General features: G+C 43.8%; 3 protein-coding genes and 1 pseudogene across 3 annotated transcripts; 1 reads left to right on the forward strand and 3 right to left on the reverse strand.

Moving 5' to 3' along the window:
* Positions 1-1,698: 1,698 nt before the first annotated feature.
* On the reverse strand, positions 1,699-4,469 carry LOC141824699 (GDSL esterase/lipase At5g45910-like). Its single transcript, XM_074712028.1, has 5 exons — positions 4,244-4,469; positions 3,966-4,178; positions 3,746-3,894; positions 3,397-3,673; positions 1,699-2,024 (listed from the first exon to the last, which is right to left on the reverse strand). Exons 1-5 carry the CDS (start codon positions 4,467-4,469, stop codon positions 1,801-1,803), a joined length of 1,089 nt encoding a protein of 362 aa, XP_074568129.1. The 3' UTR covers positions 1,699-1,800.
* A 3,771-nt stretch (positions 4,470-8,240) lies between these two features.
* On the reverse strand, positions 8,241-10,507 carry LOC141823660 (uncharacterized; annotated as a pseudogene).
* Positions 10,508-11,908: 1,401 nt separating this feature from the next.
* Positions 11,909-12,680, reverse strand: LOC141825251 (uncharacterized). Its single transcript, XM_074712635.1, has 3 exons — positions 12,435-12,680; positions 12,177-12,349; positions 11,909-12,099 (listed from the first exon to the last, which is right to left on the reverse strand). The coding sequence occupies exons 1-3, from the start codon at positions 12,621-12,623 to the stop codon at positions 12,021-12,023; spliced, it is 441 nt and encodes a 146-aa protein (XP_074568736.1). The 5' UTR covers positions 12,624-12,680; the 3' UTR covers positions 11,909-12,020.
* Positions 12,681-14,803: 2,123 nt separating this feature from the next.
* Positions 14,804-18,244, forward strand: LOC141824501 (putative protein phosphatase 2C 63). Its single transcript, XM_074711804.1, has 4 exons — positions 14,804-15,251; positions 15,337-15,707; positions 17,356-17,592; positions 17,667-18,244. The coding sequence occupies exons 1-4, from the start codon at positions 14,993-14,995 to the stop codon at positions 17,925-17,927; spliced, it is 1,128 nt and encodes a 375-aa protein (XP_074567905.1). The 5' UTR covers positions 14,804-14,992; the 3' UTR covers positions 17,928-18,244.
* Positions 18,245-18,531: the final 287 nt, after the last annotated feature.

The raw sequence follows: 18,531 nt of genomic DNA on the forward strand, positions 1-18,531 counted from the left end.
ATTAAATTATTAAATGATTATTTAAATTTGATTTGATTTTATTTAATAAAATAAGTTGTCAAGTTAAATTAAATAAACCTAGGGAAATAAATTAAATTATTAAAATAATTATTTAAATTAGATTTGATTTACCCTGGTGGTTATGAGCTTATTATCATTTTTTTTTGAACTTTATTAAGTTTGGTTTGATATCAATTGGGGTTTAGATATTAATGAGCTTTCAATTAAGCTTGTTTGATTATTTAAAATTTTTACATTAAAAAAAAAAGTGAATTCGTGACTTCAACAATATGGAAGAATGTAAATTCAAATACTAGACAAAGTATGGAGAAATGAATGACAGACCATGAATTTCCATGTAAGATTCGACCCTTAGCTATTACATCAGAAATGTCATGCGTACATCATCTTACAAAACTTTTACATTTTAAACTTGTTTGGTTAGTTATTAAGTATGATAATATAAAATTATTTGTTCATTTTAAAATTTTTGTTATTTATTTAGTATATTAATAAAAATTTTATTAATGAATATTATTCATAAACGTTACTTATAAATTTTGTTCTAGAATATTATTCACATATTAACGAGTTGAACACATGTATATAAAAGTCTAAAACAATCGTACAAGTTTAAATTAAAAGCTTGATAATATTTAAAGAAATCAAGCTCAAGTCAAACTTGAACCAAACTCAAGTTTATAAAAAAAATCAAATCAAATTTAAATAATTATTTCAACGGATTGGTTCATTTTAAACACGAATCGACTCAATTATTTTATCAAACAAAATTGAACAACTCAAAACTTTGTACAATCCTATAAAATAAATTTTTACCAAATCGAATACTAAATTTGTTCATAAACATTAGATTCATTTACAACTCTAATGATAAATCCCAGTCAGTCTTTATAATACTGGGGTGGCCATCCGGTTTAATCGAAAATTTTCCACCGACCACCAAGGTAAATCTATAAGCGCATACGCGGCTAAAAAAGATGCCCAGCATCCTTTGATTGTGTTCTCCAATTGGAAGAAAATTCTTACAAATACACCGTAGCTGGGGATAAAAGTACTTCATGAGTCACAACCCAGATGTCCTACTGTTGCACCATTGCCTCGGGGACCTTTTTTTAATTTATAACCCTATAACATTTTAAGTTTTTAAATATCTAAATTTATTTTTTTTTTAAATAATATTTTTTTAATTGAATAAGCGGATCTAGAGTGGCCTAATTAATGAGCTTGATAAAATAAAGTCTAAATTTATATAGTTCAATTAATTGATGAACACTAAATTAGTATTCTATAGTTTAACTAGTTTAATTTTTGAAATAATTTTTCTAAATATAATTTTAGTATATAGTTCTATAAGAAAAATCATGTTATTTTAACCAAATAATAGAAAAAAAATGATAAAGAGAATTAAGATGGTGAGTATATCGTCCATAACTCTCATTCAATCTTCTCAATCATTTGCTCCACATCTAGTCTACATTGATAACCTCGCGACTCTACTCTATAATTTGATCGATTAGATGTAATCGTATGAAGTAATTGTTAGTCACTCAATTCGATCAGCTCGATTGATCTGTCACGTTTTGTTAGTCGTAAAACACCATAATACGCTACAAGATTAGCGGAGTTAAGGATGCATGAACTAAAGAGGCACAATCAAACAATAAATATCACTATATTTTCAATCCCAAAACACGAACTATGGTACATCCCGATAACCTTGTCAATGTTGCCTAGCTCATGTTTCAACAATTCAAGTCGAGTTTCCTCCGCCTTAAGCTTTTAACTCGAGCTCAAGATGGGTGGGTCGACATAGGGGCCTCGTAACCAACCATCAGCAATGACACGGTGGGCGGCCTCAGTCATGTGGATTCCATCCCAATTCACATGGGTTGACACATTCGCGCACACGGTGTAGTTCTTCTCGTTGCACCTACGCTTTTGATCGTAGTTGTAGATGTTGTCGCCGCCCCCACAACAAGTCCTCAAGGCTCCAGCAGTGAACCCTACATAACCATCAACAAAATGCAACTTGTCATGGTGTGTTTACTTGGATGGATGAATGAGTATGAATTAGTGTTGTTTGATTTAGTGGGAATGTTCCACTTATGAGTTGATTGCCAAAATGAGCCAAGAGTGGTCCGATAGCGATCGGTTAGTGTCTTAGTGACCATGAATATCGACTTTATCATAACATATCACTTTCGTATCAATACGAGTGGAGCAAGGAATCATTGATCTTAGACCAAAATTTTGCCTCAGCTATCGACTAATTTACGAGTTAGTACTCGAATGATCATTATCACACAAGAGCAAGATTAGCCCCTTGAGGTTCATTCCCTTACAAGAGCAAGATTGGAATGCCTTGAGGTTCATTCCCTTAAAATTGAACCTCCCACTAAGAAATCGTTCGATATCATAATTTACCACCCTTTCATAGGTATTGTGAGTATTGTTTTCTGTCCCCGGGACATAGCTGAGTTGGTTACGACGACGCAGAAGAGGGCAGGGTTGCTAGCGAAAAGCAATACCCTTCTACGTCGTGACAAATTGCAGTTTCTCGATTTACCTCCTCACAGATGGTCGTGGGGCCGACCGTGTGGGGCCGCTAAGGTGGCGGATCCACCTTTATTGCATTAGAGTATTGCTTTCTAAGTTAATATAAAAAATTATTATTATTATTTTGTAATATACTATTTACCAGAATTGATATTCTGCGTGCCACTCCCGTGCGTGCCAAGCTGATCACCGTCAATCACACGTGATCGCACAGATCTGGTTGTCCAAATGTGGAAATACACAGTGTTCTCTGCGCCTGACCCATCGTTGCCGCCTCGCCGTCCGACCACCGTCGGCCGCCGGACCGGGCCCGATCGACGCGCCACTCGCCGGCGCGTCGGCCAGCACCGGATTTCGGTCGGATTGTGGTCGGAATCTGGCCGAATTCGGTCGGAAACCAGCGAACCGGCAGTGGCACGCGGCGTTGTCGGCCAAATCGCGATCGGATTCCGGCCAAATCGCGGCCGGAGACCGGCCGAGGAAGGACGGCAGTTGCACGTCGGTCCTTCCCCGGCCGGTCTCCGGCCGCGATTTGGCCGAGAACACCATTTGATCCACATTATTTATTCCGACCACAATCTGACCAGAATCCGACGCCGGCCAACGCGTCGAACGGGCCCGGTCCAATATCGAACGGCGCGGCGACGGCGGCCGGAAGCTGAGAGGGTCGGCTTTGTCGCGCACGGGGGTCGTGCATCATCACGCAGAATAGTATTATTATAATAAATAAGAGATTAGGGCATGAAATGATCATTAAAGTGTGATTAACATGGATGAAGCTGAGATTACTTGCAAATGATAGTTAAGGAAGAATCGTACCGTATTTTGAGGGATCGATGGCGATATCGATGATCTGGGAGTAGTAGTCGGCGTATCTGATGGAGACGGCGGGGTGCTTTCGCCGGAGATGGTCGAGCGCTCGCCGGAGCAACGTGTTGTGCAGCCACGAGAGGGCGTTGTACCTCCTGGCGCACCCCGTCCGGGGGCCGTAGTCGTCCGGGTCCGGCGAGGGGTAGTTGGTCAAGTACAGCGGGAAGCAGCCCACCGGCAACACCCCCGGCACCACCAGGTCCACCGCCCCCAGCTCAATCAAGCGCTGGTCGATTCGCATCCCGTTAATCGTCGGTAAAAGAAAAGCTTTGTTGTGGATGCGTGACTGGATGCTTACCTCGACGCCGTGTCGGAGGGCGTCGATGACATGGGGGACGAAGGTGCTGACCTCGCCGACGGGCCTGGCGAAGAAGAGGGCGGTGCTGTAGTCGTTGCCGCCGAACTCGCCGACGATGAACAGAGACCTGCGGAGGAACTCCTTGCACTCTGCGAGAAGGAAGGAGGTCGGTAATTTCGTCGAACAGGTGGTGCGCGAGGGGAGAGAGCGGCGGAGCTACCTTGAGCGGCGCCGCAGATGGAGGGGAGGAGGCGGCGGAAGCGGTCGATTTGGAGGTGGAGGGAGGCGTTGACCCAGAGGCCCTTGCTGATGCCGCGGTCGTTGAAGAAGTCGAAGGCGAGGGTGGTGGCGGCCACCACCGCGAAGTTGGCGCCCCGCCGGAAGTCGTGGTCCTCCTGCGACGGCGGAAGCAGGGGAAGCCCCAGCTCCTGAGCTGCAACTCGGCTAATCAGAGGGTGAGCAGAAAGTAAGAGAGGGAAAGGGAGAGAAAAGGGGTACCAATGAAGTCGATGACCAGGCGGCCGTCGGAGCAGCGGCCGGTGGCGTTGCCGAAGAAGGTCATGCCGTAGGGGAGGGTGCTGATTTGGACGTTGCCGGTGTCGGACATGGAGTCGCCGAAGTTGAACAGAGCGTCGTAGCGCGAGGAGGAAGAGGGGCGGAGGAAGCAGAGTAGGAGGAGGAGGAGGAGGAAGAGGTGGTGGGCAAAGGTGAGCAGGTTGTTCATGGCTGTGCAAAGAAAGAAAGGTACAAGACGAAACACTGACATGTAGGAATAATAACAACTCTCCTTTGCTTGTTAGGAGAGACGTAAATAAGCATGTAGGAATAATAACAACGCTCCTTTGCTTGTTAGGAGAGGCGTAAATAATCCTAGTGAAATCAGACAATATCCTCCTGTGTCGTGATCAATTGCAATTTCTCGATTTATCTCTTTATAAATGATCGTGAGACCAATCGTGTGAGGCCGATAAGGTGGCAGATTTCACCTTTTGCAGAAGAGAGCCGTAAATAAGCTTGAATAGAGTTGAGATGAGTTTAAATAATAAATAACACTTTTTAAAAGAATATTATGATATTATTTCATATTTAGGATAAAATTAAGAAATTGGTATTATAATTTTCTACGAATCCTACAGATAGATGGTCCTATATATCGGATCAGAATTGAAGAGAAGGATATGAAGAGATTTTTTTGAATCTGATTAAATAATCAAATAATCAGGTATGAAGATTTTTGAATAGACACTCTCTTTCAAGTTAGACGAAGCTCGCTCTCGGGACATATCTGAGTTGATTACGACGGAGCAGAGTTGCAGAAGATGACAAAGGTTCGAATCTCAACAAAGTCGGACAATACCCTCCTCCATCGTGGTCAACTGTAATTTCTCGATTTACCTCCTTACAGATGGTCGTGGACCGACCATATGGGACTACTGGAATAACGGATTCCACCTTTTGCAGAAGAAGAGATTAGACAAAGCTCATCGGACAGGGACCTCAAATTCAAACATTGTTCATTTGCTTGGTAGGAGAGGCGTAAATAAGCTTGAATAGAGTTGGCATGAGTTTTAAATAAATAAATAAAACTTTTTAAAGGAATATTGTGATATTATTTCATATTTAGGATAAAATTGAGAAATTGAGATTATAATTTTCTACTAATAGATCCTATATCGAACCATAATTGAAGAGATTTTTTTTAAAACCTGATTAAATAATTAAATAATCAAATATAAAGATTTTTGAACAGATCCTCTCTTTCAGGTTAGACGAAGCTCGTCGGATGGGATCTCAACTTCACACAAGTTACATCCCGCTCCGAATCCCAAAGGTGTCAGGATAACTGTAAACTTTTTCAGAAATGATATGTTGAAATACAATCAAAGTTTCATATTGAAAATACATGAAAAAGATATTAAGATTATAAGATGGAAGATATCTATATTGATATAAAAAAATTTTGAATAAAATCTAAAAATAAAACTATGAGAACTTAAACTCAAAATAGATAATATCATACCGACCATCTTAAGCCTAAAGAGATGCTAAGGATATATTTTGGATCACTTTGAATAAAAGGCACGAACACAACCTCACTCAAAGAATAAACTAAGCTAAAAAGCCATGAACCAGCTCAGAAAGCAGAGAGAGAGACGTGCTCACCATGACCACAGAAACTGTGAATCCAGGCGCAATTCGTCGAACAGGTTGAGTGCGAGAATAGAAAACAGACAAAAAGGAATGGCGATTTCAAAGGTTACATAATAGATCTGGAATGTCATTTTAGTGCAAATTTAAAAGGATGAATTTCGATAGATGTAGATGGTTTATGATAAAATATATATTTCTGAAAACTAACATTATCCTTCAGTGAGTACCTGAGACGGCATGTTTCTGAAACATGGAAGGCCATGTCCTGGCAACCTACACTCTGGACCAGCAAGGAGGAATCCCAATGGCTTTGGCATTGTTTGAACGATCTATCATCATTTTTAAAGAGGATGGGCATCAGAATTCCCAAGATCAGTGCAAACACAACAACTAGTAATCAGAAATCATCAGAGAATTTGCGCAGAAATTTGATTAAGCTTCTAGAAATTGTTATGGTCGTAGAGAACGGCCCCAGGGAATCAAATCTGAGTGTGGCGCGTTGGGTGAGACTTGAGACTCAGCCGCCCACCCGTTCAAACTCGGCTTGACTTAGAGCTCGAGCCGAATCCCCACGAGCAGTCGAGCCGATCGAATCACTGTAAACAGTCGAGCTGAATTCCCGTGAACATTCGATCCGAATCCCAGTAAACACTCGAGCCGAATCCCCGTAAACATTCGAGCCGAATCCCTTCTGACATTCGAATCGAATCCCCTCGGATACTCGAGCTGAATCCCCTGCTCAGATCGAATCTGAAATCGAATCGAACCCCCTTGCAGACCGAGTCCGAAGTCCTCAAGGATGCGGGTTCCTAAGTCCGAACCGAGTCCTCCGGAGGACGGGTTCCTAAGTCCGAACCGAGTCCTCAGGAGGACTCGATCCTAAGCCCGAACCGAGTCCTCAGGAGGACTCGATCCCCCAGTCGGCTCGGTCGCATTATTCTTCTGTGGACTCGACCCCGACCTGGTTCAGCCGACCTTTAACTTTTGTTGCTCTTCGTTGCCCTGCTCCATTAAATACCACTCCTCACATCATACGGTTATGGGTGACGCCCCTCTGACATCCTTGTGACCCATCACAATTATACTCTAACAGATGTACACGAAATGACCCGTCAACTACAAGTCAACGATGGGACACATGCTCTGACTATCCCATTCCTCCTGACAAGATCCCTACCGATGATGGGACATCTGCCTTACTTAGGACATGACATGACACCCATTTCACAGATATATTAGGCTTGTCTTCAAGGAAGAAGGGGAGGCGCTCTCACATTTCTGATTTTCTACCTCCCCTTTTGCTTCATCTTCACTTGTTGACTTAAGCATCGGAGTGGTTGAGCCAGGACAATTCCTAACCTTCCTTCTCACGATTGTTGTGTTTGCAGACTCCTCCAGCCTCCTGGTCGCCTCCTCATGCGATCTCATCCGATCCTGGTGCTAAGAAGTTGTCGATGCATCTAAAAGCTGATCTCGACAGGAACAGAAATGTATCTGTAACACCAACTATCTTGTACAAGCTGTGTGATAACAAGGATGCAGACAAGATTCTACCTGTATTACCACCTATGATGACTCCAATATCTAGAGGACAGAAAAGATGACTGGAATATTTTCCTCTTTTGGTTTCCCAAGTTTTAGCATATTCAAGCACCTCACCCTCTCCATTCTCTCAAATTTGGACCCTTTGTTTCATGATCAAACTCGCCTGGTTGACTGTTGAAGTCGAACCTTTATAGAGGATACTAACCAGACTCTATGAGACATGCTAGGCAAAGGCAGCCTCATAATCAGGAGCAAGAGAAAAGCTTGGCTATGTAAGAAACTATGGTATTTATAATGTGACTTTTGCAAGATGATTGTGAATGCTTGAATAAGTCATTTGAAAAGCAACTATGAAGATGATGAAAGTGTTGGCATGCATCAAACAATCAATGATGAGGACACACAAGATGATGAAAGTGGATCAAATGAAGCAATCTAAGCATTATGTAAATTATACTATTAAAGAAGAGGAATAGTGTTCTAAGTAATCAATCACCAATAAGATCCCAAGTACCATATAATTTCACTAGTGTTAACTGGAGATAATTCTATACACGCGTTGCAGTGAAGAACAGTAATGCACCACTCACTGATTATATGGCAACCATGTGATTGAGATCGATGATGGTGCTTGTTTTTGTTAATGGGTATCCAATTCCTAAGAATTGAACTGAAATCGATCGTACAAGTGAAAAATATTCCGTTTTATTTCATCGAATAATCGCAAATACAATCGCACATGGTAATTCGTTCGAGTGACTGAAATTATCATCGTGTAAAGCTTTTAGAGTATGATCGTTCAGGGCAGAGATGGATGGTGAGGGTTGCGCGTGGAGGTGGCGGCGCCGCCGCCGCGGGTCTTGGATGGGCGGCGGCGACGGATGGAGAGGGTGACGTGTACGCCCGGGCTGCTGGCGCTGCAGGAGGAGCCGACGAGAAGCGAATTGTTGACGCTCTGCACGTTGCTGTTCACCAGCGTCGTCGCCATTGCCTTCTCCTGGAGAACTTCCTTGTTCTGCTGATCGCCGTCGAGCTTTCTGGCCCGGCGAAGACTGTGGGAGGGGGAGGGCGGCCCCCGCAGGTCCATGGCCGCTCCCGCCACGTTGTTCCCTGCGAGGGTGATCGCCCTCGTCCCGCTCTTGCTCTCGCTCACTTCCTTCTTCTCCACCTCCGCTGCCTTTTGGAGCTTGTCGCCGGTTACTAGTGCGGGTTTTGGCTCGGGCGCCGGAGTGAGTTTGGGTGACGCCGGTGGCATCGGGGAAGAGGTCGTGATGGCCTTCGGCGACGGGGGAGGAGTTGGGACGCCGTTCGTCGTCGCCGCGGGGGGCGGCGGAAGATATGGTTGCGGTTGCGGAGACGGCGTGTGGGGCGGGTTCGGGGACGGCGAGCGACGGCGAATGCGCTCCGCCGTCTCCGCCGGCGTGGGGGATGGCGATCGGAGGCGCGTTGGAGCTGCATCTATCTGCGTCTTCGCCGCCTCCACCAGCGTCGGGGTCGATGGCTAGGGCGAACGCCTCGTCGGCGCCGCCACTATCGGCCTCGGCGATGGCGAACGGGGGCGAATCGACGCCGGTGCCTCTACCACCGGCCTTGCGGGGGACGGCGAGCGCGCACTCGTTGGAGGTACTGCCTCTCCTCTCAGCCTCGGGGAGGGCGAGCGCTCTCGTGCCGCCGCCGCCGGCGAGGCCACCAAAGGGCTTCGGACAATCTCCGTGGTCTCATCGCCGTTAGTCCTTCGAGGAAGCACACCATTGATTGCCACTGCAGGCCGCGATGCCGTTTCCTCCAGTGGAGGTGGCGGCGGCGCCCCCGCCGTAGGTGAGGAGATCACCATACTCCCCACTGGAAGAGGAGCGCCGGTGACAGGCGCCGTGGGTGTTGCAGCCGGTGAAGGCGGCGGCGCCGTCGGCTGAGCTGGCGGGGCAATAGGAGGAAGAGGAAGAGCCTGAGTCGTCGGCTGCTGCGCCGGTGGCTGAGGCTGAGGTTGAGCAGGCTGAGCTGGTGCCTCGAACCGCGCCTGAGAGGCGAGCCGGAGCAGCCACGGCCGGCGGGAGCGGGCTGGTTCGCCATTGCTGCACGAGGAAGGAATTGCTTGAAGAATTTTACCAAGAACAGAGATGGAGGGAAGAGGAGCTTCTTCACATGGGTATTTATAGGAAGAATTGCACTAACCTAGACAACGATTTATCCCAGAGGAAGAACAATTTGATTGAGCGAGATTCCGAAGAAAAAAATAACCAAAAGAGGAAGGCAAAAGAAAGGCATTGGATACTAGGAATCACTAGTGAGGGACTTAAGGAAGCAAAAAGGGAGAGAGGCATGAAACCTTAACTCCCTACAAGTTTGAGGAAGAAGATTGGTATATCATATTATTTTAGACAAAAAATAAAAATTATTAAAAGAGAATTAACAATCATAGATAAATGATTTTGTTTTTCTTTGGTATTTTTTTCATCTTCAAATGAACAACGAAATCGTAGCTACTATAATTGTGTAGCAATTAAAGTTTCATAGCTGTTACAATATGCTCCTAATTTAATGCACGTGTAAGGATGTAATCGAACCGAGCCAAGTCGACAGTAAGAGGTTTGAGTTCGAGTTCAGTTCGTTTTCTCTAAGCTCGAATGCGATTCGAGTTTTAATTATTAAGCTCGAGTTCGGCTCGTAATGAAATTAAATAGTTTACGAATGGTTCGAGCTCGGTTTAAAAATGACTCATTTTAAAGTTAAACGAATTTAGTTCAAGTTCTGTTCGAAAATAATTTGTTTAAAAGTTAAACGAACTTAGTTCGAGCTTGACTATATATATATATATATATATATATATATATATATATATATATATATTCGAACCTATTAACGAACACGTTTGTGAACTTTTAAATGAACATGTTCGCAAGCTCATGAACCAAATACTGTTAAGTTCGAGTTCGACTCGATAATATTTTTAAACTCGAAATGATCAAGTTCGAGCTTGGCTCGTTAACTTAATCAAACGAACTTTTTTTCAAACCGAGACTCGAATAACTCGCGAACAGTTTGACTTGTTTACACTCCTATGCACATGCTAGAAAATAAATAATATATCGGAAGGTATTTGTGTCATTTTATAGGGGTTGAGGTATCTTTTGATAAAAAAAAATTAAAGTGAGACATCCTTTTGATGATTTTGAAAAAAAAGATATTTTTTTTACCCTATTTATTGGGTTTCCGGTACTCGTACGATATGTTTTTTTTCCTTTTCTTTCTCTCGTAAGGAACTTGTGGTCGATTGCTCATACTCTAAATTCCACCCTTATTCGCAAATTGTGTTACGAAAGAATTATTCGATAAGAAATAACTATTATAGTTTTCATTATAACTTAAGGCTAGTTTGCTTATAAGTTTGGGTTTATGTATATGAATATTGTCTTGTTCATGCTTTATCGCTAGGGTTTAGGTTTAGTATTCCTTATTAAGGCTGAGGAACAAGATTTCTCTGCTTAACTTGACTCTTGGTTGTTCTAGTTTACGCTTGTTTTAGATCCTCGATCACTTTATGTTGATCTTCCGTATTCGGGAACTATTTTGCCTCTCCGTAATTTGTTCGAACAATGAGTTATTTTTCTTCTTCATGAACCACACTAGTCCTAATCCCCCTAAACCCTCTCCAACTAGAAGAAAAATTGAAGTTTCCATGAAAGTTCTCCAAATTGTGCCATATTTATAGCTTCATAGTCGCATTCACGGTTGTCTTGCGGCTTCAAGGCTCATTCCTCATTTGTTAGCGGCATCGATTTGGCTTCGTTAAAGGTTGAAGATTCGTGCACAACTTCATGTGTGCTAGTATAAATTGCTAAGGTTAGTAGGTTTGTAAGACGGTTCTCGTAGACTATGAGCGAACGGTAGCCCCACTAACGATCACATCAAAAGGTTAAACCTTAGACGACATCCAAAACCTCCCGTAACCAAGTGCGAATTCGATGATTTTGAGTAAGATCAACTTAATATTTGACAAATCGAGTAGCCAACATTTAACTAATATTTGTATGAATAGATACTTCATATTTTTAAAGAAAAAGGGGGCAAATTCAAGATTTCCATGAACCTTTTTTTAAGGTTTTGTGAGATTTCTGAATCCACAAAAAAAAAAAAGTCAATTAATTTTAGAAGTTGACTTTTGACAAATTGACTTTAGACAATATTGATGATCTAGTGGTCAATGTTCTTCACATTTGACCAATGAAATTTCAAAATTTCAAGCTGTTCAAGTTTGAAATCTTCCTAAAGAAACAAAAACCAAATAAAACACAACATAAATCTTCAAATTACAAACCAAGGACTTGTTTTATGAGGAAATGAATGATATAATATACGATATCGTTGTTGCATAAACACAAGGAGATCGTCCGATAAACCCTAAACTCTAAACTTGATTTTGAAAACATCTGCATTACATGTTCTACACCGGTTCTCTAGTCGAATTCATAAGTAACTAAGTCCAATAGACTTATTGTGTTATCAAGAAGGAGCTCAATAACGAATGGTTTACGAACTAATACTGAATCGATCGGAGGTAAACATCAAATTTGGATCGGATTCATCGGCTGAGGACGAGTCTAACTCCGACCCATGTAGTCAGAATCATGAGCCCCAAGAGCGCCATGAAGCCGAACCGCCTGCAGTAAACACCAAGCATCACAATCCGTCCTAGTAAACGGGGGGAAGACGGACGGAAAAGACAGAGGACGAGTACCCGACGGTGAGGCGGTTGTCCGGCACGCCGGTGGCGTAGCCCTTGAAGTAGTAGTAGCGGCCGACGGTGTACACGGCGCCGAGCGCAGCTGCTCCGACGGGGCAGTAGAGGCCGGAGAGGAGCAGCGTCACCACGAACGCCGGCATCATCTCCAGCGAGTTCTGGTGCCCTCTCTGCAAGCGATTCCCGTTCCGGTGAGATCGTCGGGCGGCGAGTTAATTCCTGGATAATTAGAGCGGGAAGAGCTAGGCCACTCACCTGGATGCAGTTGAAGAGCTTCGCGTCCTTGTTCTCCGACTCCAGCGCGTACATCGTCGGAAAATCGACGTTGTACCGCTCGCGGGCGAGCAGGACCTGGATGGCCATCCAGAAGTTGAAGAAGATGTAGGCGGCGAGGACGAGGACGACGTAGCCGTAGTCGCCGGAGAGCTCGAAGGTCATCGCCATGGCTAGCTGCAGCTTGATCCTTCGCCTTCGCCTTCGCCTTCGCTTTGGGGAGGGAGGAGTGGCCGATCTGCTCGAATTAATGCTCCTCCGTGATTCTTGGGGGTGGAGGAGGAATGCCGTGTTCATGCTGGCGTTGACCATCTGGAAGGGCGGCGACTGGGGTTCACAGAGCGTTGACTGCACTGGGTGATCTGGTCGGATTGGTTGCGTGATGAACTCGGTCAACGGAGCACGAGAAAGGAAATTTTTAGTATACTTTATGTGGAAGAACCCTTTAGAAGCTTCTGGAGGGAATTATTTAAGGATACATAGAAAAAAAGGAATCTATAATTTTTTTATTTATCTTTTCATAACTAAAAATATCGATTCAAGTGATGTTCTGAAGAAGAAGTAATCAACCAATTAATAATCACTTATAAAAGTTTTGATATTAATTCTTTTTTAATGGTCTTTGATTGTCTGATGCATCAATATTTTTTCGGCAATTATATATATATATATATATATATATATATATATATATATATATATATATACGGTTTTGATTCCGACTCCTCCGAATTTTTTCCGCCGATTTAAAGTGAACCGAACATTCGAATCTCAAATTGAGAATGTCTCTTTCGCGATTTTGGGACAAATTTTAATATTTAAATTTGAGTTCAATGGAGGAGGATAAAAGTTAAAATTTAATTAAATTTTAATTTAAAAATAATTCATTTAACAGGATATCATTATATATATATATATATATATATATATATATATATATATATATACGGTTTTGATCTCCCGCGCGACACCCGTGCGCACCACCCGATTAAAACTTCGCTAATATTTAAGTTTGAATTGCGTTGGAAGGCCACCTCCGCGCTCCGGCCGGACCGGATTGAAATTAAATAGTCGCCATAAACGTGACAGAGCCTCTTTTGGGCGATTTAAAAATAATTTATTCCGGCCGAACAACCGGCCGCGGTATATACCGCGGTCGGTCTATATATAGAAATCCGGCCGATATCGGCCGGAATCCCACCCACACAGGCGCTGTTTGCGCGATTTTCACCGCGCGTCCGGCCATCTCCGCCGCCGACCAGCCGCAATCGACGCGCCCTGGCCGGCGCGTCGACCGCGCCCTCGGCCGCGATTCGGCCGGATCCGGCCGATTTCATCGGCCAACAGTGACTGTCGCGTTTCTGGCCGGATTCCGGCCACAATCCGGCCGGAATCCGATGCCAATGTGTGCGCCGTCGAGTTGTGGATTCCAACGATCGTAATTGCGGCCAACGGCGATCGGACGGCGACGCGGCGACGATTGCTGGCTGAGGTCGGCTTCGCGGAGGAGTCGCGCGGCGTTTGTCGCGCGGCATATCATTCCTATATATATATATATATATATATATATATATATATACACGAAAATGATATCCCAAGCATATATATATATACACGAAAATGATATCCCAAGCGACGGATTGTGTGTGCCCGATCGAAGCGCCGACGAGCCCTCGCCGCGCCGTCGATCTGTCGATTGCTGGATCGGACGTGATCGACGCGCTGCTCACCGATGCTTCGTCTGACGTTGGATTCCGATTGGATAGTGACGGAAACAGCCAAATCATGCGGCGGGCAGAGGCACAATCGCGCGGGATTCCGATCGAGAAGGATGCGGCGATGTCGGGATCCATCGGATTTCGATCGCGATTTGACAGGAATCCCGCCCGATCGCGCTTGACAGTGGCGCGGTGGGTGATTTGGTTGTTTCCGATCAAATTACATTAGATTCCGACCATTATTGGACAATGGATCCGAAGTGTCGATGAAATTCGTAGGTATATATATATATATATCGCTTAATTCCAGCTCAATTTTGCTTCTGGAGGAATAATAAAATTTTAATTTTAAAATAAAATAAATATTTTAATTATCTTCTCAGATAAAATCTAGATATTTGAATTATAAATTAAAAAAAATAAAAAACTGTGCCTTGTTTTTTTCTCCAAACTTTCTCCTCTCTCCTCAGAATTACCACTGGAACTGGTTCCAAACAATGTGCCAGCGCTTAGCCGCTCACCAACCGCGCCAACCAGCGAGCTCGCAATGGGCCTCTCCCGGCTCCGCGAATCAAACGAAAGGCGTCTCGAGGAGTCCAAATAGTCCTTCCACTTTGCTTCCTCCACGCGTTCAACGTTCCTCCCTTTCAGCGTCGACCGCCTCCGCTTTCACACCTCTCGCTTTCCGTTGCCTTCGGCGCCGGCTACAAAGGCCGGCCTTTTGGGCTCTTTCCTTTTCAAAGGAAAGGTCTCTGCGTTGGAGGTGACGGCGGCGGCGGCGGAGAAAGGTCCTGGCTTTTTGGTTCTTGAAACTGAGTGGCGATGCTGGGCTCGTGCTTTCGGTCGCTGGAGCGGTGCTTTGGGCGGCCTGGCGGTGGGGATGGTTTGATGTGGGATGTGGGCCTCGAGCCCCATGGCGCCGGTGAGTTCTCTGTGGCCGTCGTTCAGGCCAACAGCTCCCTCGAGGACCAGGGCCAGGTGCTCGCCTCCCCCTCCGCCACCTTCGTTGGCGTCTTCGACGGCCACGGTGGCCCCGAGGCGGCTCGCTTCGTCAGCGATCGCCTTCTCCCCTACGTCGACCGTACTGCCCTCCTCCTCCCCTCGTCGATTCCGTCGCGAAAATCGAATCTTGGCGCGTCAATCTCATCAAAGTCTGATCTTTCTAGGGTTCGCTTCGGAGCACGGCGGCGTATCGGCGGAGGTGATCAAGAAGGCCTTCCGCGCGACGGAGGAGGACTTCATGCAACTGGTGAGGAGGTCCCTGCCGGCCCTTCCGCAGATGGCCGCGGTGGGCTCCTGCTGCCTCGTTGGCGTCATCGCCGGCGACGTCGTCTACGTGGCCAACCTGGGGGACTCCAGGGCCGTCCTCGGCCGCCGGAGCCTGGGCAACAACAAGTCCGTGGTCGCCGAGCGGCTGTCGACGGACCACAACGTGGCGGTGGAGGAAGTGAGGAGGGAGGTGCGTGAGCTGCATCCCGACGATGACCAGATCGTCGTCCACGCCCGCGGTGCCTGGCGAATAAAAGGGATAATTCAGGTAACAAAACCATGGCCTTCTTGTTCCTTCTGCCAAGTTCAGTTGCTACCTTTCAGTTATTTTCAGCTGCATTTTCTGGTGATTATTAACAATCTTGTGATACAATTGAATCATTCAGATGATATCTCTTCTGTTAAACGACTCGTAATGCTTGAATTATCATACCTTAATTCGACAAATTTGCATATAAACTGTCTTTTAGAACTCGATACTAACAGAAATACTAGTACTAATTGTCCCCTTTATGCTCATTGTAAACTGTATACTCTTTCAAAGTCAAGCATGTTCTTCCATATGAAGTTTGGTCTACTGTTTGCGATGCAAATGTATTGGGCACAAGTTGTGAAGTTGTCATTTCTGAATGTTAAGTTAATCCTTCTTCCTGTTTGTTAGGTGTCTAGGTCGTTCGGAGATATCTACCTAAAGAAACACAATTCCAATAAGTTGTATATGTTCTTTCATATGAAATTTGGTCCACCATTTGGGGCTCAAATGTATCGGCCATAAGTTGCAAAGTTGTCATTTTTGAATGTTAAATAAATCCTTCTTCTTGCTCGTTAGGTGTCTAGGTTGATTGGATCTAAAGAAACCCGATTTCAATAAGTTGCAAACTGTGTACTCTTTCAACTTCAAGCTTGTTCTTTCATATGAAAATTGGTGTACCATTTGGGGATTGAATGTATTGGGCAAAAGTTACAAAGTTGTCATTTTTGAATGCTAAAGTAAATCCTTCTTCTTGCTTAGTAAGGTGTCTAGGTCTATCGGAGATATCTACCTAAAGAAACCCAATTTCAATAAGTTGCAAACCGTATATACTCTTTCAACTTCAAGCATGTTGTTCCATATGAAATTTGGTCTACCATTTTGGATGCAAATGTATAAGATGCAAAGTTGTCGTTTTGAATGTTAAGTAAACCCTTCTTGCTCGGTAAGGTGTCTAGGTCTATCGGAGATATCTACCTAAAGAAACCCAATTTCAATAAGTTGCAAACCGTATATACTCTTTCAACTTCAAGCTTGTTCTTTCATATGAAATTTGGTCTACCATTTTGGATGCAAATGTATGATGCAAAGTTATTGTTTTTGAATGTTAAGTAAATCCTTCTTCTTGCTCTAAGGTGTCTAGATCTATCAGATATATCTACCTAAAGAAACCCAATTTCAATAAGTTGCAAACCGTATATACTCTTTCAACTTCAAGCATGTTCTTTCATATGAAATTTGGTCTACCATTTTGGACGCAAACGTATAAGTTGCAAAGTTGTCGTTTTTGAATGTTAAGTAAATCCTTTGGTGTCTAGGTCTATCGGAGATATCTACCTAAAGAAACCCGATTTCAATAAGTTGCAAACCGTATACTCTTTCAACTTCAAGCTTGTTCTTTCATATGAAATTTGGTCTACCATTTTGGATGCAAATGTATAAGATGCAAAGTTATTATTTTTGAATGTTAAGTAAATCCTTCTCTTGCTTGGTAAGGTGTCTAGGTCTATCGGATATATCTACCTAAAGAAACCCGATTTCAATAGTTGCAAACCGTGTACAAACTTCATGCTTGTTCTTCCATATGAAATTTGATCTACCATTTTGGATGCAAACGTATCATTTTTGAAAGTTAAGTAAATCCTTCTACTTTTTGATCGGTAAGGTATCTAGGTCTATCGGAGATATATACCTAAAGAAACCTGATTTCAGTGAAGATCCAATGTTCCAGCAAGTTGTGTCTCCTCTTGCACTGAAGAGGCCTGTCATCACTGCAGAGCCATCGATAAAGGTTCGTAAGCTCAAGCCGCAAGACAAATTTTTGATATTTGCATCAGACGGACTCTGGGAGCAGTTAAGTGACGAAGCCGCAGCTGAAATAGTTTTCAAGAACCCGAGAGCGGTAGACAGTTTAGATCCTTACCTCTAGAATCCTTAATTTTCTTCTATCAATCTAAAAATGTTCTTCCTATGCAGGGAATAGCAAAGAGGTTGGTGAAAGCTGCTCTTTGTGAGGCTGCAAGAAAACGAGAGATGCAATACGATGATATCAGACAGATCGGGAAGGGAGTACGACGCCACTTCCACGATGACATAACTGTCATAGTGATCTATCTCGACCACCTCCATCAACCAGGCCATTCCAAGTTCAGTGGCAGTAGTACGCACAACTGCACGAAAGTGCCGGTCGACATCTTCTCTCTGCATTCGGGTGAATTGGAAAAGCCCCTTCGGTGAGACGAGTGCATGTTCGATCGATCGAAACTTCGCGGCACTACTGCAGTATTGACTGCCTGACCACATGTAAATAGCATCTGAAAACATTTGTTTCTGCAGAAAGATGTGTTTCTGAATAAGCACTGCACATAGCTATTACTGAGATGAATTAGTCAAGTTTTGGGATGGCATTGTAGTAAGATCACAATAATCTCTCTGGTTTTGGTTTAGGGTTTGAGGAGGTGTGTGTTTGAATTCAAACTTGAGATACTTTTCTTTTTTGTTCTTTTGTTCATTATAGTAATCAAGATCAATGTATTTTGGCAATGTTTTTTTTTTCATATTGTATTGTAGTAGTTGAGTTGGTTATGATAGAGCAGAGTTGTTGAAATGGGTAAGAGTCGAATCTCAGTGAAGTCGAGATAATACCTTTTTGTATATCGATCTAGGCGAATTCGTGCAATATTATGTATCCTTAGGAAGTTCAACTTAAGTGATTAGTTGTTAATGTATTATGCTTGAGTGTGCTCGCACACACGAACATGTATGTTACACGATCGATCCTTGTTAGATCAACCGTTCGGATTGAGCTCAACATGTGTTTGAGTTCTCCTCTCTTCGCCCT

This window comes from Curcuma longa, chromosome 3, assembly GCF_044706935.1.
Source record: "Curcuma longa cultivar G26 ecotype Majalengka, Jawa Barat chromosome 3, ITB_CL_G26_1.1, whole genome shotgun sequence".
In the NCBI taxonomy this organism is placed as follows: Eukaryota; Viridiplantae; Streptophyta; class Magnoliopsida; order Zingiberales; family Zingiberaceae; genus Curcuma; species Curcuma longa.

Coding starts and splice junctions, on each gene's coding strand:
- LOC141824699 (XM_074712028.1), bottom strand. CDS start 4,469: ATGAACAACCTGCTCACCTTTGCCCACCACCTCTTCCTCCTCCTCCTC. Junction 3,895..3,965: donor CATCTGCGGCGCCGCTCAAG/GTAGCTCCGCCG, acceptor TCCTTCTCGCAG/AGTGCAAGGAGTTCCTCCGC. Junction 2,025..3,396: donor CATCGATCCCTCAAAATACG/GTACGATTCTTC, acceptor ATGGTTATGTAG/GGTTCACTGCTGGAGCCTTG.
- LOC141825251 (XM_074712635.1), bottom strand. CDS start 12,623: ATGGCGATGACCTTCGAGCTCTCCGGCGACTACGGCTACGTCGTCCTC. Junction 12,350..12,434: donor AGCTCTTCAACTGCATCCAG/GTGAGTGGCCTA, acceptor AATCGCTTGCAG/AGAGGGCACCAGAACTCGCT. Junction 12,100..12,176: donor GACAACCGCCTCACCGTCGG/GTACTCGTCCTC, acceptor TGTTTACTGCAG/GCGGTTCGGCTTCATGGCGC.
- LOC141824501 (XM_074711804.1), top strand. CDS start 14,993: ATGCTGGGCTCGTGCTTTCGGTCGCTGGAGCGGTGCTTTGGGCGGCCT. Junction 15,708..17,355: donor GAATAAAAGGGATAATTCAG/GTAACAAAACCA, acceptor TTGATCGGTAAG/GTATCTAGGTCTATCGGAGA. Junction 17,593..17,666: donor TTTTCAAGAACCCGAGAGCG/GTAGACAGTTTA, acceptor CTTCCTATGCAG/GGAATAGCAAAGAGGTTGGT.